Genomic DNA, 18,537 nt, shown 5'->3' with positions numbered 1-18,537 from the left:
TTCCCGATGAAAGGGACAACAAGAGGGGAGGATTTATTCAAGTCTTTCACTGAGTTCGCTAAAGAACAAAATCTACCGATGGATAAACTTATTTCGGTGTGTACTGATGGTCCTCCGTGCATGGTGGGGAAAAACAGAGGATTTGTAGCGCTTTGTGAACATGAAAAGAGACCCATCCTAAGTTTTCACTGCATCCTACATCAGGAGGCGCTTTGTGCTAAGATGTGTGGCGAGCAGCTTGGTGAGGTGATGTCGCTGGTCATTCAGGTGGTCAACTTTATTGTTGCCCGAGCTTTAAATGATCGCCAGTTTAAAACACTGCTGGATGAAGTTGGGAATAATTATCCTGGTCTGCTTCTGCACAGCAATGTGCGTTGGTTGTCAAGAGAGAAGGTGCTCAGCCGTTTCGCGGCTTGTCTGAGCGAAATCCGGACTTTTCTTGAAATGAAAAACGTCGAGCATCCTGAGTTAGCTAACACTGAGTGGCTCCTGAAGTTCTACTATCTCGTGGACATGACTGAACATCTGAACCAGCTCAATGTGAAAATGCAAGGCGTTGGAAATACAGTCTTATCCCTTCAACAAGCAGTGTTTGCATTTGAAAACAAGCTAGAAGTCTTCATCGCCGACATTGAAACAGGTCATTTACTACACTTTGAAAAACTGGGAGAGTTTAAAGATGCATGCACAGCAAGTGACCCTGCTCAACATCTTGATCTTCAGCAGCTAGCGGGCTTCACATCTAATCTCCTGCAGTCATTCAAAGCGCGCTTTGGAGAATTTCGTGAGTGCACTTGTCTTTTTAAGTTCATCACCCATCCACACGAGTGTGCAGTGGACAGCGCCGACCTGAGTTACATCCCCGGTGTCTCCGTCAGAGATTTTGAGCTACAAGCTGCTGACCTGAAGGCCTCAGACATGTGGGTGAATAAGTTCAAGTCACTGAATGAAGATTTGGAAAGACTTGCATGACAGCAAGCAGAGTTGGCGAGCAAACACAAGTGGGGAGAAATGAAAAAACTTCAACCCGCGGACCAGCTGATTGTCAAAACTTGGAACGCACTTCCCATCACATACCACACACTGCATCGTGTGAGTATTGCTGTACTGACAATGTTTGGCTCTACGTATGCATGTGAGCAGTCTTTCTCACATCTAAAGAACATTAAGACCAACCTATGATCACGTTTAACGGATGGAAGTCTCAACACCTGCATGAAGCTTAACCTCACCACGTATCAACCAGACTACAAAGCCATCAGCAAAACCATGCAGCACCAGAAGTCGCATTAATATTAAGAAGTACTTTATTCATCATTGGTTAGCAACAGCATAACAACGTTATTAAAAAGAATTCAGAGACTTATTGTACTTTAAAAGTGTTGGTCTTACATAAAATGCACACATTTACTTGTATTTAGTTTTAAACATATTGTATGGCTCTCACAGAATTACATTTTAAAATATGTGGCGATCATGGCTCTCTCAGACAAAAAGGTTCCCGACCCCTGACATAGAAGAATCTCTTTCCTGCCTTCTAGTGGCTGCTTGGATTTTTTCAGCCCAGATATAGTAGGCCTAGAAATGGTGGTCTATGAAAATGTCAGTGGTAGATATAATGCTACAGTATGATTATCTACAAAAATGAAAGGGAGAGAAGTAGGGCCAAGAGGAAGACTAGAGAAGAGGTCTATAACTTGCAGGTTAGGAGCAAGGGCAATAATTATATTTACACTAGGCCAAAACAGGCTAGTTAGTACTGGTTAGACATTTATTGTAAACTGCAGGATGCTAATTGCTATTGGAGCCATGTTAACATTTTTTTTTAATTTAGTTGAAGAGGAAGAAGAAGAAGAAGATATGAGAGGGAAAATACATCACTACGACAAGTTAATAATTCCTGGTAAGTGTACTTAAGGTGATGTTTTCAATTCTATATATTTAAACCTAGATCTATTCTAGTCATATGGAAATTGGGAAAAGGTGGATAGTATCAATTTTTAAAAGCATACTGCTGGAAAGTAAAAATTCTTCACCTTCAATTTTCCCACATCCCGTCCTGTTAACACATATTTTTCAACCATGATATTATGGTGTAAGCCGAAGACACAAGTGTTTGAGAAAAAGGAAGTTTACATATTGCCTTTGACCCTGTCCCATCGTAGCTTACAACAGCACACCTTCCTAGTCAGTCCCTCTAAAAATAATTGCAAGTATAATGATTTCACACCTCCAAATCCCATCTGTGAGAGATTATTCTAAATAGTGATAAATATGAAAAGTTGGTGGGAAATACAGAGGTATCTAGCCAGTATAGTTCCACATCCATTACTCACTGAAAATTGTCCAGCAAGGTAACGAGTATGGAAACCAGGTTGGAAATAGAGTGAAAATATCTAAGGTATAAGAAGCTACTTCATATTCCAATATCTAGTTCCAGAATTGCTAACTGGACAATGGTAAATTTAAAATTGTTCAAGTGAAAGGGTCAAACTATTTCTTCAATAGTCTTAAATGCCTCCACCTTCAATACAATCAGGACAATAACCATCCTAAAAAAGACATTGGCAATCAGTGGCATCCATACTTAAAATTCAATATTTGCCAATTTCAATAACCAGTGGCCAAGATCTATAGAATATATAGAATACTAAGTAAATCAAATAACTTGGTTAAATACTTATTTAAATTCATTATTAGCATACTGTATAACAGTCAAGTCATTTCCTTAGTGTGAGAATGGATTTCTAACCAACTGTTGAAGGCAAGAAAATGCTGGAAATTCAGTGGGGAATAAAATGGGAGAGGATATGGTTGATTGAAACTAAGTTAGGTGTGTTTATGTTGCAACATTGTGGCAGGTCTCACTTGTTACTGACATTATTAAATTGTGTGGATCTCTTGTATTTACAGTAAATGTCCTTAATTATAATTAATATGTTTTACTGCTGTAAGTCATCTTGATTTTCAAATAGATAAAAAGGTGGAATATACATCCAGCGATAAATAAATAACAAGTTTTTGACTGCATCCATTGCACTAAATATAATGGTTAGTTATTTGTTTGAATCCAGCCAGTATGGTTTGTAAAACATGTTTTATAGATTATTATGTTGTGTGATTCTAGCTAATTGTGGTTTCTTCAACGCATCCAGCAGCATCTGCAACAAACTGCAATGATGCCAAAATAACAACAGGCACCCAATGATGTCATCATGCAACTGTCCATTATATAATTGTGTCCTGATGTCTGACACAAGTATGTAAATCATAGTATTTAAGTGATGACATGTTATTCCCTCTGTCACCTTGATGCTATGAAACACACCATGACTGAACAAATTATATCTTGTATCAGTACAGTGTGATACTGTTCTTTTAAGTCTTTCAAAAATGATTTTTTTCATGTTGATATTTTGTCCATGGGCATGTAAGATACCTGAAATCTAAACTTAATTATGTAAAGTAGGAATGTCTGCTTGGTGGTTTCAAATCCAATTTTGCAAGCTGTGTATATTTCAGCATTCTTGTAATCTTTATATACCCGTTCTATATTCTTTTAAACAGAATCTCAAAGCAGGCCACTCTAACATATTTCTAATATCTTGAAATGTTTTTCTTTGTAGACCATGTTGTTTCTTTGAATGCTTCTGATGAATTCTTGAAAACTCGAATCATGAATCTCCCTGAAAGCATTGTTGCTGGAACGCATTATGCTCAGGACCGATACTTAAGATCCCTCAGTCTTTTTAGGGAGTTAAATTCTGAGGATGAAACTGTACTCAACTATTTTGATGAAATAGAAATACACCCACAATATATTGGTATGATATAAAATACATCTAATTCTTTCATTCTATTCCATTTCATCTAGCTATTATAATCTTTTGTGTCATTTTCATGTACTATCAGTTTGTACATTTAGATAACAAATAGTTAAAATTACAACAAGCATAGTATTATAAGTCAAATTTTGTTAAGCCAACTTGAAAAAAAAACAAATGAAGGGAAACAAGAAAATAGCTTAATTATTTTAATTATGCCTTCCTGTCTCAATTTCCCATACTGAGCCAATTTTCTCAACATGTGAAAAGGAAGTCATAAAAGAGAATTAAAGTATAAAAAGGGATTATTGCCCTCCATAGTCAGCATATATAACCTCAGCTGCATTGCGCGGTAATTAAAGAAACCAGCACTTCTACAAAATCTAGACAGCATCTGTTCCACCACCACAACAATCACTAAATTATGAAAATAAAACTAGCATTAGACCAAATGGTATGTTATTAATAGCAATGAGATTAATTTGGGCAACTTTTTTTTTTTTTTCTTATATGGTAGGCCACATTGGTGGTTGGAGAATTTTTCTGGGGATTTATGATTGAGGAGACCAGCAATAGGTGAGGTAACCATGGGGGTAGGCTCAGGCAGAGCCACATCTGTTCTGTACCCTTCCTATTCATACATTTTTGCACACACGACTCACATAACTTTTCTCACACACGAACCTATTCACACTTGTCAAGTGAATGTGTGAGCTCCCTTTGGAGACTCTTCTTGTCACAAAACCAGATTTAGTTCAGATAGTCTTTTCTAAATGGTTTAATTACTTGCTGCTAAACACTTTGTTCAGATATGTGGCAGTTGTTGTTTTAAGTTATAGATATCCTTATTTCTTTTACTATTAAGGGACAGTTTGTTTATTGGTAAAAGTGGTAGACAAGAGAAGGGTAGACCCAGGTTCAAATCCCTCCTCAGTTACGCAGTCTCAGTGTCTGACTTTAGTCCCATCACTGTCTCTTAGCCCAAACTACCTCTTATGAGTGAATATTGGGAATACCATAAAGTTTCATTGGCAAACTATTTCCAAGTGTTCCTCAATAAAGGGTATTTATAATAGGATGCCACCAATCAAGTTGAACCTCCTGATGTACCTTCATTGTCCAGCTTGAGTTCTTTAGTGCTTGATCAAGGCCTTCCCATTTCAACCCTACTGTAGGAAAAAGAGAAAAGAACATGTATGTCAGCCCAACAAGGTAGAGCAGACTAAGAAACCAATGCCATACAGGTCAGGACTACTTTTATTGTAATAGCTAAAAGTAACAGAACCTTGCAAGTCTGAATATGCTTCCCCCCCCCCCCACTTTATCTTCATGTGAACTAGGCGGGGGCTTGTCTGAGACATTTTCTCAAATTATTTTCTTGGCTTGGGCTCACCCTCCTCTTAACTGACCATTGCCTTGGTAGCAGTTCTTTCTCATGTTCTTTAAGGCCATTACCATCTACAATGTTTTGGAGCTTTCTGCTCAAACCTCAGAAGTACTGCACAGAACTTAACAAACTTGTGATTAGGATTTCTGCTAATCCTGAACACATGCAATCTTGCATGTGGCAACGGTTTTAATGTGAAATTCCCCTATTAAACCAAATCCCTAGAAATAAAATGGAGTTTGTTTACAAGTGCTTATTTACATTTGTATGCTGACTTTTGTATGCAGTTCCTTTATGGGGAAAAGGGGAATGTAGGAAAAAAAAGTTGCTCTTTCTCACAAACACAGGATTCCAAATAAAACAAGAGTCAGCCTATCAAAATTGTTATTGAATAGATTCTTAGATTTCAGCACATGTTATAAAGAAGTATGGAGATGGCCTTGAAGAAGGAATTCAGTAGCTATTAGATGAATGCCAGCTTAGCCTTGGAAGGGAGGAGGGAGTGAAAAAGAAATTCAAGATTGTTCCACTTTGATTCTCTTTGGTATAATAGAGGGAGAGGGAATTTCTGTTCAGTCTTTCAAGATTCTGTTATTAACAATAACTTTAACAATAAAGTAGAATTCTAGTAGTTCTTGTAGTATTTGTTTCCTGACCTGGCTGACCTCAAAGGAAAGGCACATGTTCAGAATTTATTGAAGAGAGTATAATGGAGAGAGATTGTTTATGCCTTCTACTTGAGTGTTGTTAGGCAGGCTCTTCTTGCTTTTCTCCTTTCTTTTTCTCCTTAGCACTATTCTGTCTTATAGAATAAGGGGGATGTGAAAGGTAACTCTTTTGGGAAGATTTGGCTTACTTTGCCCAGTCAGGCAAAATCCTTCTCCTCTGATGTCCTGTGTCTAGGCAGCAAACCAGAAAATTACCAAGTGGCTGATTATATAAAAAAGGTTTACATGGTTGAGGATTTTTCCAGCAAACCAGAAAATTACCAAGTGGTTGGTTATATAACAAAGGCTTACATGGTTGAGGATTTTTTTTTTTTTTTTTGGAAAACAAAATATGAATTTCATCTTTCCAAGCTCTTCAGCATAGGAGACTTATCACATGCTTTGAAGAGACACTATTGTGTCATACCAAAATCAGTTTATCACACTATCTCACAGGACAGTTGTTGTGGAGAAAAATTAGAGGAAGTATTATGTATACTGCCTTGAATTCCTGGAGGAAAGTTGGGATATAAGTATAACAAGCAAATGAATTAAATGACAGCTTAAATTTAAAGCTATCATGATGGAAAACAGACTTCCCCAATTTTGTATTTGTTTGCTATTATGCAACAATTCCAACCATCCTTTTTGGCCATGTTATCTGGGGCTTATTGGAATTTGACAGCATGAGAGTCACAAAGCCACAGCTTTTCCATATCTACCTAACTTTTTGAACTATTTCAGCAAACAGTTTTGTACATTTGACAAATTTCATTACTTTTGCTCCACACATATAATATATTGTCCTGGGTTCTGTTACACAAAAACTGTATGGGCCCCTCATATATTGCAAGACTATTCATTTGCTTATATTAATAAACACATTATATATTTACTATCTCTTTGGTGCCATTCATTTATTTTTTATTTTTTTATAAACTTTGCAAGGAGGCATTTTTATGGTGAAAGCATTGGCCTGTTTATCATGACAATTAAAAAATAATAATATTCAATCTAATTTTATGTAATTCACAATTTCTTTCCTATCCTGCCTCCACACTTGAAAGATGTATCCAAGTTTGAGGGCCTGGAAAACAGAGTTATAACAAAAGAAATAATTAAAAACATTGGTGAGCCTCGAAATTATGGCATGACAGAAGAAGAAAGGGAAGAATTTGAACGGAAAGAAGCAGAAGAATGCCTTGCTAGAGAAGCTAAAGAAAAGGCTGACTTGGAGAAAAAGGAGTTTGAAGAAAGGGCCCAAAAATTAGCAAATTGGGAAGAATGGGTAAGTAAATCTTAAATATAAGAAAATTTTAACATATTTACAGATTTCTTACCAAAGGAGGAGGAAAGTGAATAAATTTTTCTCCAGGAAGCACTATACCTGATTTTTCTATTTGTTTTGTTTGAGAGAAAATGCTGCTAAAAGGTTTAGATAGTTTATATCTATACTCTAGTAAATGTTCTCAGGAAGAGCAGTGACAGCAAATGAATTGATCCCAGTGGAAAAAATAGAATAACAGAGCTGGATAGTACCATTTAAACTACTGAGTTCACACCTCTCCTCAGTGCAGGAATTCACACTAAAGCACCCCAAACAGAGGTTGTCCAACCTCTATTTGAACACATCCAGTGAAGGAGAACTCAGCATCTTCTGGCAATATGTTTGACTGCAGAACTGCTCTGTAAGAAAATTTCTCTTTTCACCAAAACCTTTCTTCATATAATAAATCCATTGTGTTATGTCTCCTGGGATGATAAAGAAAACATGTTCTTCTTTTTTATGACATCCCTTCCAATACAAAAAAAGTGCTATCAAACAGCTGCCCCCAAGTTATCTTTTGTTACTGCTAAACATACTCATGCTCATCATGTGACTTAGTTTCCTTGTGTGACACTCTTTCAGGTCTTCTTTTTTAAAGGCTTAATATCTCCAGAACCTCTCTTCACAGGACTTAATTTCTAGTCCCCTGATCATCTTTCTTGCCCTTCTCTGAACCTTTTCCACTTTCTTTGAATCCTTAAAATGTGGTGCCCAGAACAGGATGCAATATTTAAGTGTGGTCTAACATACAATAAAGTGAAACTATCACTTCCTTTGATTTGGAAATTAGATTTCTGTTAATAGAGCCTGAAATTGCATTAACATTTTTGCAGCCACATAATACTGCTGACTTATATCCAGTTTGCAATCAACAATGACTACAAGATCTTTTTCACATGAACTACTGCTGAGCCAAGTATAACCCATTCTATATATCTACATCTGATTTCTTTTTTTCCTACACAGCTAACTTAGCATTTGTTTGTTAATATTTCAGCCCATTTCTTTGAATTTTATTTTTGTCTTCTAGCATATTAGCTATTTTACCCACTTTTATTTCATCTGCAAATCTGATAAGGACTCATGTTACCTCTTCCTCCAAGTCATAAATATAAATATTGAAAAGTATAGGGCCCAGGAGTGAATCTTTTGGCATCCCATTTGATACCTTCAGTTTCATGAGGAATTTGTGATAAATGCTCTCTGTGTATGGTTTTCAGACCTGCTACATTCATTTAATGATCATGCCAGCCCCCACTTGCTAATCAGGCTGTTATTGGGTACTTTTTAAAATTCTTTGTTAGCATCAAGATATTTAGAGCATTCCCACTATCTTCTATGGAAGTTAGTTAAAAAAAAGAGATACAGTTAGGCTGGAAAGACTTATACCTGCCCAGTCCATGCTGACTTCTGATAATTATCGCTTTGTTTTGAGTGCTTGAAAACCTCTAGAATCTTCTCACATATTGATATAATACTGATTATCTCCCAGACCCTTTTGAAAACAGGGACATTTGCCCTCTTTGATTCATTCAGCAATTCACCTGTTTTCCAGAATTTCTGTAACTTAATATATAAAGATTTAGCCAGACCATCAGCAAGTTCCTTCAGTACTTTAAGATTCAGTTCATCCAGCCTTAACTTATTCCAAAGGCTGATGTAATGGGAAGAAGGAATAAACTTGAGGAACAGAAAGAAGAGCTGCAACCAAGACAACAGTTAGATAAAAGAAATTTGAGTCTGAGCCAGATGTGTAACCCAAGTAAGCATATCAGACAACACTCTCCCTAGTTCTCACGGTGATAAAGGAAGGGAGGTGGGAAGCGCATTCAAACTTGCAAGATTCTGTTGCTATAACCTTATAATAAAAGTAGTATTAGCTTATGGAACTTTAGTTTCCTAGTCTGGTCTACCTTAGAGGACTGATCTACATTGCCTAGTTGTCCCATTACCAGAAAGAGACAGCAAACATTTTTTGAGAGCAGAAACAGACAATGTCAGTTTTACTCTCTTCCTTACCATTGCAATTTCAATCCCCCTGAGCAAATCTTGCTGTAGTCTTTTTGTCTTATGTCATCTTGGATAATCTTATCTGTTTCGGCTATAGCACTACTTCCTTGCAGGTTCACTTCACCAGTTTATTGCCTACTTTGCTGAGAAGAAACACCCCCTCAAGGGAGCCAATGCTTACCATTAGCTCTAGTACCTTAAGACCTTCCATTTGCCCTGATAATGTGTTGTTGCTGTTATTGTTCTTGTTATTCTTTCAGAGCTTCCTTTTTTGTATTTTTTAAAGAAATAAGTACAGTTCAACCATTTCACCATAGTGGACTGTGCTAGTCAGGTATTTTTAAAACTGGCTTAGAATCATGAGCATACTACAACAGCTTAAAAGGTAAGGGCAAATATAGCCTAAGTAATACATTCCTGACAATGTATTTATCAGTCTCAAGTGTCAATCCTGCTGTCCCATCCTGCTTTTCACAATTGCTTAATGGAATATGTATCTTCTTGAAGAAGACTGAACAAGAATGATTGAGTAGTTTTGCCTTTATTAAAATTTACTTTGATATGAAAAGACCTCCTCATAGACATGTGAATATAGTTTTTGTGGTAGTGATATGGATATCACTTTCCATTGCCTTTTTCCAGGATCCCAATCTAGTCTATAAATCTGGAATTCCCTGATGGCGTCCCATCCAAATACTAACCAGGCCTGACTCTGATTAGCTTTACTCCCTGAACACTGTCTGCCCATATTCTGCCCAGCTGCTGAAACCTTTTAATTGTTAGCATTTGTTGTTCATTAAGCAATTTCTATACTGATTCTTTTTTTATTTTGAACATATCTAACAACAAATAAAAAAACCACCCTTTTTGTTGTTCTTAGCCTCTTTGCCAACCTCAGGTCATTCTGAGCTTCAGTTTTCCTAACACTATCTCTACAGTTCCAGACCACTTTTCTTTATTCTCGATTTCCATTTCCTATGGGTGCTCTTTTTAATTTTCAGAATGATTCCCAATAATGGCTCCCAGTGGTATTAATAAAAATATATTGCATAATTATTCACTCTCCTTTCCCTGATGGATTTTTTTTCATGTAAAGGAAAAAGACAAATGGTGAGAAAACATATGTTATTCCATACAAGTGGAAGAATAGGAAATTTAAGTTCCCTTTAAAATTCTGTGACTAAATTTCATCTGAATTCTAATAAATATATTGATTTTTCATTCCTAATGTAACATAGAATAGCTTTACATCTACATTAATTCCTCACACACTTTTTATTCCTAAATTTCAGGTATGTTTGCTGGTACAAAAGGTACACAATAACCCATGCTTTGATTAATTGTAATTTATTAAAGAAACCACACTTGTGTGAATTCAGACAAATTCCAAACCAGAGATATACGCTAAGCCACAAAGAAGGAACCTATATTATAGATAGTGTGGTGTGTGTCATTTCATTCACAATTTTGAGAAGTAATTTCATGGATGCAATACATACCCAGATTTGAATTTCTTGGAATGAAGATACTAACTAGTGCTTTTGTTTAACAAAAAAAAAATTTGTATATATTTATAAAGACTTAAGATGTGAATTGATGGATGAATAGTTTTAATATTTTGGCAGATGTTCCTAAATCTACTTTTCCTACAACATATATGTAGGGAGACAACTGGCTTTCTACTCAGCTTTCTATCATCTTTCTTAGATAGAATCATATCATTGATAAAATCATCTCCAGAAAAAAATATAAGGAAAAGAAATTCCTCTTTTCTAAAATGATTTCTCTTTCCATAATAGATGCTGATTATTTCTTTGTAACTGATGGCTGCCTATTGCTAGCAATATCACTTCCTTAGGAAAAGAGACATGTACTGATAAAAATCAGTATAGTACAATTTCCTAATCCAGTAGATATTCAAAGATAGAGCTGGTCAGGTTTTTTTTTTTTTTAACCTCTTAAAAAGTTCTGCTCTAAATAAGGAATGGAGAACCAGTTATTTTCCAGGTATTGTGTGTCTATACCTCCCATTATCCCTAATACTTGGCTTGATTGATGCAACTTGGAATGCAAAGACATCTGGAGGGCCACATCCCCTCCCCCATGTTATAATTAAAGAATTGCAGAATTCATAAGATCCTGAAATGTCATCCAATTCAATCCCAAATCCTATAATGTAATTTTGTTATTATGTTATCCTTGACCAAATTACAGAACTTTCAGTGATGACAGACATATTAATAATGAGAGACTTCAACTACCCAGACATCTGTTGGAAAACCAGCAATCTTGCTGACTGTTTTATTTTCTGGAAAGTTGAGACAAGGGGAACGGACAACATAGTCTTGGAGTTCAAGACACTACAGAAAGGGAAATTGGAGCATAGGCATGCAGACAAAGTAGATTTTAGGACATCCAATTTCAACAACCTTACAGAAGTACTAGGCAGGATCCCATGAACAGAAATCTTGAGGTCAAAGGGAGCACAGGAGGATTGGGAATTTTCAGAAACAAATGAGAAGTTTAATCACACTCTATTCCACTGAGAATTAAACATGGGGGACAACTTAGAAAGCCACTCTGGATGGACAAGGACCTTTTGAATGAGCTAAGTTATCCATTTCATGTATAAGAAATGGAAGATTGAGACATACCAGCAAGTAGCTAATACCTGTGAAAATTCAGAAACACTAAAACACAAGAGGAACCTAGTTTTGTAAGGGAAACATCAATAAAAGGGGCCTTTGGCCCTGTCAGTAGTAAGGGTTATGGTAGGGGAGGTAGACCCAGTGCTTGAAAGGAGGATAGTTACTAGGATAGTAACAGATGACAGGGAGTGGGCAGAGATCCTGAATTCATACTTTGCTTCAGTTTTCTTCCCAAAGGAAACTGTTTTCAGACAACTGAAGCAGAACAATTGACACAAGGAGGGAGTAGCAACCCAAGGCAAGAGGTAGCTAGAGAGCAGTTGACTACTATGAATGAATTTAAGTCTCCAGGACCAGATTAATTGTCTTTAATTAATTAATTACCAATGAAATGTATATTCCAGCAGCAAATGAATACTTTTTAATATTACCTGAAGAGCCCTCAAGTAAAAGTAGATGGTATGAGATCCTATGAATAGTGTAGCCAGGAGAGGGGGAAGAGGGAGAAGAAGATACGATGTTTCCCCCTGATGCTTTATACTTTACTGTTTACTTCCATGCAGTTTTTCATGCCCCACTCTCCCCCATTTTCCTCCCATATTTCTCAACACCAGATGATAACTAACCAGCACTCCAGATTCTTTCTCCCAATCCTCTCCAACAACCATTAATTAATTGAATAGTTTATGCTATTGTATTATCAATTTTATATTAAAATAAATTATTAAGAATAATTCCGATAACTGTTCTGTAGAAACTGAGAGTAGAATGTTTGAGACTCACTGGAAAGGAGTTTTTTTTAACAAAACTGTTGAGAAATCCAGCATTTGTGTGCATGCATATCAGAGACAGCTGAAAGTGTGATTTTGCTTTTTGTATTGTTAATTTCTGGATTTGGAAAGAGATCTCCTTCCCCCTAAAAGAAAATTCTATGGTATTAGTAATAAGAATCACTAGAGTACATTTCTTATCCTACAGTGAAGTCATCAGAGATTTACTGGCATTTTGTAATTTTTATGATAACCAGAGGCATTTGCACGGGAGGTCATAGAGGCAAATGATGAAAGCAGCTTACATCATCACTATGAAATCACTATTCTGCCCCTTTGTTATCATTTTGGCTACATTTTGACAAAAGCATTGCATTATTGTGGATGTTATTGATGTTAATTTATAAATATGCAGGATGAACATACCTTGGCCTCAGATGAATTATAGATAAAAACTAGGCATACTGTTTTAGTGGTATATTTCCTGCATTCATTTGACATGATGGTAAGAAACAATAACTAGATTTAGGAAAGGAACATGGCTCACTCAAAATAGCTGATGCAGTAAGGCTACGCCTATCTCCTCGAAGAGCTATTGTTAATTAACATAGATATACTGGACTTTGGACAAATCACCTCCATAAATAAGATAGCTTCTTGTGCTAAAATTCATGATGTGAAAGTCCTCACACATTTAAAATAAATAAACTGATACTAATCAACTAATCAAACTAAGGATGGATGGAAACTTCTGCATAAAAGAGAATCGCTTCCAGCCCTTTAGATAATTTCAACTTTCATGGTAGGATAAATAGTTTGGTTTGATACATAGCAGTTGCTATGTGTTTTTCATAATGACTTCACTGTTTCATTGCAATTGATCTTGTCGAGTCTTTGTGTCTGAGGAAATAAATTCTTGCAGCATTATTCCTTGCTAGCCAAGAGAGGCCTGACATTTGATGTCCTCTGGATCCTTTGGAAACAAATTTACACTGAGCAACTACATGCATTTTTTTGTATGTGTGTGTCACCTGATATCACAATTATGATTGAACATGTAACTTTCCTTTCTGTTAAGAATCTATAGAGTATACATGTGCATATACCTGAAACATGCCCAGCTGGTTTAGAAATGTTTTATATAGAAACATATGTGCAGGAAATGTCATAGCAGTTTTCAGACATTTACTGTTTGGTCAACATTTTCTCTTAGGCATGTGCATGATATGTACTGTAGGCTATACAAATTTTGCTACATTTTAATAGCAAGTGAATGTAGAATTCAAGAAACTAAAGCCAGGTATATGACATGAAAAGAATTTTGAAAAATCAGTTTTCTATACTATTATTCTAGACTATGTCTATGTATAATTTAGATATATTTGTCTGTATTTAGAATAAGCGTTTAGAAGAAGTGAAGCGGCAAGAACAAGAGCTTCTGGAAGCTCAGTCAATTCCACTGAGAAACTACTTAATGAAGCATGTGATGCCAACCCTTATGCAGGGGTTGAATCAATGCTGCATGGTTAGGCCAGATGACCCCGTTGACTTTCTGGTAAGAGAATTTACTTTATCTATCTATCTATCTATCTATCTATCTATCTATCTATCTATCTATCTATCTATCTATCTATCTTAGGAGACAAAAATGTTCTATTTTTATTACTTATTTGTAAATTTTAGTTAGCCCTTTTATAACTTACTTGTAAATCTTCTGGTTGCAGCAAAGCTGACAAAGATTCCTGTAACTTTATAAGGAACCTACAATGCATCCATCAGTTACTCTAAACAACATACACTGCCATTAGCACAATTCCTTTGAAACTGAAAGACTTGTTTTTTGAAACTATTTTATCAGGTGTAGAAAAAAAAAAAAGGCTATGCATCTCAGTACAGTCTAACTCACCAGTACCCCATACTAGGTTTTATAATTTGGCCTTACAGGTAGTCCCCAGTTTAAGAATGAGTTCCATTCCCAAGGTCTGTCCTTAAGTCAAATCTGTATGTAAGCCAGAACAAATCTGTATGTAAGCCCGTATTATTGTATAATACTGTATAAGTAGTATTGTGTAATAAACCATTGTGTATTTAACTCAAATCTTGCTATAATAGGCTCCGTTCTTAACTATGGGTTGTCTGTAACTGGGTGTTCTTAACCTGGGGACTACCTGTATTTCTATTCATCATGCTATAAATTACATATCTGCTCGCTGTTACCTTATAAGCTCTCCTCTAACCATCACGGAAAGAGTCACAAGCTTCCTGTGCATTCTTTACGGTTCTAAAAACAGACTTTTAGCTGATCTTAGCTCTAGATTCAGTCTTATATGTGTGCATAGAATATTATTTCCCTTGCAGTAACACGTTTTTCCCCAAGTTTTACCATATACTTCAGTTTGTGATTGACTTCTACCATGGACAGTACAATCCTATTTACTTAAAATTACATTCCACTATGTCAAGTGTTGCTTACTGCCAGGTATGTATGGATAAGGCTGCTACCTAGGGACAGCAAATGAGCAGATCTGTTACTATATGTGGAGAAACCACACATTAATGGACTTTTGTAAAACAGACCAGGCCCATATCTATAAAGAAAGAAGTAAAAACAAAGGGGGATGAGACAAAATATCAAGTCCAATTTATAGTTTATTAAGTGATGGACGTACAAGGACAAGGGAAGGGGAGCAAGCTTACTCAACTGACATATACATAGTTTACAAACATTTCAGAAAGTTTCAACAATAACGAAAACAGGGTTGAAAGTGGAATATAGAATATAGATTAGAGAGAGGTAGAAATGTCAGGAACACTGTTAGAAGTCATTGAACCAGTAGAGACAAGGCTTTCAGGTTTGGGCTTTGATGATGGGATCTTTGTTTATGAACATTCTACCACTATGCAGTGTAGCCCAATTATACTGTAAGGTAATGTTGAAAATCACTGTACCTAGTAGTAATCTGTTATGAATAGACTGGTTCTAGGTGGATCTTCCTCCAGCAGATCATAAATTTTGAATCAAGGATAGCATTGAAAATATCTGGGACACTGGGTCCCGTCTTTAATCATTCCAACAATAGAATGTAGAGCTAATTGTCTGCTTGAGTAGTAAACCTAAGAAAATCTCTTCCTTAGGACAGGGAAACTTTGAAGACAAAAGGGATTCAAAATATCTCTTTCCTGATTCTGCATCTAAAAGGATGATGCAGGAATCAACACAATCTTTCAAGCCAAATCCAGGCATGATGTTTGGAGAGAGAGGGAGGGAGACACCACCAGTCTACATGTGCTGGTAGAGAGCAGAGCAGAACAGCAGAAAGAGAAAACACCTGATGGTGCAATGGGTTTTATTACCTCATCTCAGAACCAATTCCTGCCAATCTATAGTTTTACATGGAATTCTCAAAGAATGCTATGATTTTCTTGATCTTGGTGCCTAGAATTTTCTTTACTGGAAATGTTACTAAAAATATTCCATGGTAGAACTAACATTATCTTAAATATTAATTTGCTTAACATCTCACCTTTTGGGGTATGGACAGAGGTTTTCTTGTTCTGAAATAGATCCTCCTTGCTATAATTCTTGGCTTAGTCTTTGATTTTGATTAATAGGCCATCTCTCTAGGGTGGATGGTTTGGCTTGTGCAATTTTTCATCTGATTAATAATGGAGCCTGAGCTCAACAGTTTTTCCAATATGCTCAAGTTTGTGTGTTTGTTTTGACTATATTCTTCTTTGATCTGGATTTCCAAATACACATTCACTTCTATATATGAGGCACTATTTCATAATGGGATTGCCTGTAGCAGGAACTATACTGTGGATGTACCAAGTAGAAGTTGCTATTATAGCTACAGTACAAGCCACTGTCTAGCACCTTACCAGTACCAGAGGTATTTGATATTTCAAATTCATTACATTAAATTCATTACATTAAATTCATTCTGTTTCTGTTCATTTTAGGAAATGCACTAATATCTTTAATGGATAGAAAACTAACAAATCTTTTATGTGGATATTTTTTAATCAACAGGCAGAATATCTCTTCAAGAATAATCCTGAATTTGACTAAGAAGTATAAACAGTTGCCCTGTTATGCCTTGTTAAATTTAATTTTAAATTATTGTTGTGCAATATGCTTGTACAATATACATTCAATATTACAACAAATGCTTTTTAAAAAAAATTATTTAAGAAATCTGAAGTTTGAGGGTGTGTAAATTTATCTGTAATGAATGACAAAGTACAGTAGTATCTGATAAATTGCAGGAAGTTCCTTTAAAACATTTAGAACAAAGAAACAACTTCAAAACTATTGTTCTTGGAAAATATCTAGGTTATCAAGTTTATTAAGAACATGTACTTAAGCTGTACAGTTAAGGAAAAGAAAAATATTGGTACTTGTTCAGTTACACCAAAAATCCTTTTACAATGCAACCATATGCAAATTTATTCAAAGTAATCTCACTGTAATTAATTCAGCTTATATTCACAAAATAAAATTACAGCCTTAAGCCATTTCTCCCATGACATAGCATCAACCATATCTCCTTGAGGAATGTAAAACAGTAATGAGGACATGCTTTATATCATCTCAGTGCTAGCTGGGCGACACTATAATACTAGAGTTGGATGAAAAGTAGTACCTCCAATGGTATAAGTTGCCAGCAATTGACAGTACTGGCATGCTAGAAGCTTTCACGTGTTCTTTAGCACCTATTCTTTCACTTCATTTGGTGGGAAGTTGCTGCGAAAAAAGTTTGTGCTGCTATTGCTTATGAAATGGAAGCCACTGGTAAGTGTGCTTTAATGATTGAATTTTGGACTGCCAGCGGAGTCCCCCCAGTGAAATTCACCACCAGGTTGTTTTTGGTGATGACTGTGTTGATGTGAGTACTCTGTGTTGCTGGGCCAAAAAATGTGAAGATGATGAACTGGGAAGAGTTTATTTATGATATCAAGAACAAAGTGGACAACTGTGACAGCAACTGATGAGTTTCACATGAGAAATGTTGATGACCTGATTAAGGACAATCGATGGAATCACAGGAAAATTGCTGTCAAGCTTGGCATTTCACAGGAATGTATGGGTCATATTAATGATGTTCTTCAGTGTCAAAATATTTGCGTAAGATGGATTCCTCATATGCTGATTGCAGAGATAAAAGCCTCAAGAGTTGAAATTTGTCACCAATTATTGTCACTTTAGGAGAATTAAGATTTTTTTTCACAGCCCTATGACAAGGTGATGAAACACGGGTCATCATTATGACTCAGAAATGAATTTTCAATCCATGGAATATCATCATAAAAATTTACCTGTGGCAGGAAAAAAAAAAAATCAAAATCCAGGCTTTGGCAGGAAAGTGTATGCTTACAGGTGGTCCTCACTTACCAACCTTTCGTTCAGCGACCATTCAAAGATATGATGACACTGAAAAAAGAGACTTATAATCGGTACTCAAAGTTCTGGCCATCACAGCGTCCCCATAGTCATGTGATTGTAATCAGGGTGCTTGGCAACTGGCTCGCACTTACAATGGTTGCAGCATCCTGTGGTCATGTGATCGCCATTTGCGACCTTCCCACAAGCAAAGTCAATGGGGAAGCTGGTAAGGAAGGTCACAAGTCACTCTAGTAAGTTGCTTGCACCCTCCCCCACCCAGCAGCAGCCATCCCCAGTACCGTTGCACCCAAACCACGCCTGCTTGCAAGTCACCTGGAAGTTGCTTAATGACCTGTGATCCTTGCTTAACAACGGTATTAGGGAGTGGTGGAATTGCCATCACTAAACAATGCAGTCATGTGATGTTGCACTTTACGACCACATTGCTTAGCAACGGAAATTCTGGTCCAATTACCAT

The 18,537-nt window shown here is 36.3% G+C and overlaps 1 protein-coding gene across 1 annotated transcript in view; it reads left to right on the top strand.

The window, feature by feature from the left end:
- Window positions 1–14,695, top strand: part of AK7 (adenylate kinase 7) — a 45,059-nt gene extending 30,364 nt beyond the window's left edge. Inside the window, exons 14-18 of the mRNA XM_088149870.1 lie at window positions 1,835–1,903; window positions 3,627–3,824; window positions 6,986–7,206; window positions 14,070–14,228; window positions 14,398–14,695. Coding sequence (XP_088005996.1) covers window positions 1,835–1,903; window positions 3,627–3,824; window positions 6,986–7,206; window positions 14,070–14,228; window positions 14,398–14,406 — 656 coding nt within the window. The 3' untranslated portion in view covers window positions 14,407–14,695. The remainder of the gene's footprint in view (window positions 1–1,834; window positions 1,904–3,626; window positions 3,825–6,985; window positions 7,207–14,069; window positions 14,229–14,397) is intronic.
- Window positions 14,696–18,537: the final 3,842 nt, after the last annotated feature.

This window comes from Python bivittatus, unplaced genomic scaffold (genome assembly GCF_059951505.1).
Source record: "Python bivittatus isolate LINGU-HERP-01145 unplaced genomic scaffold, Pbiv_v1 ctg000580_np1212, whole genome shotgun sequence".
Classification (NCBI taxonomy): Eukaryota; Metazoa; Chordata; class Lepidosauria; order Squamata; family Pythonidae; genus Python; species Python bivittatus.
This window is presented reverse-complemented; position numbering and strand designations above follow the sequence as displayed.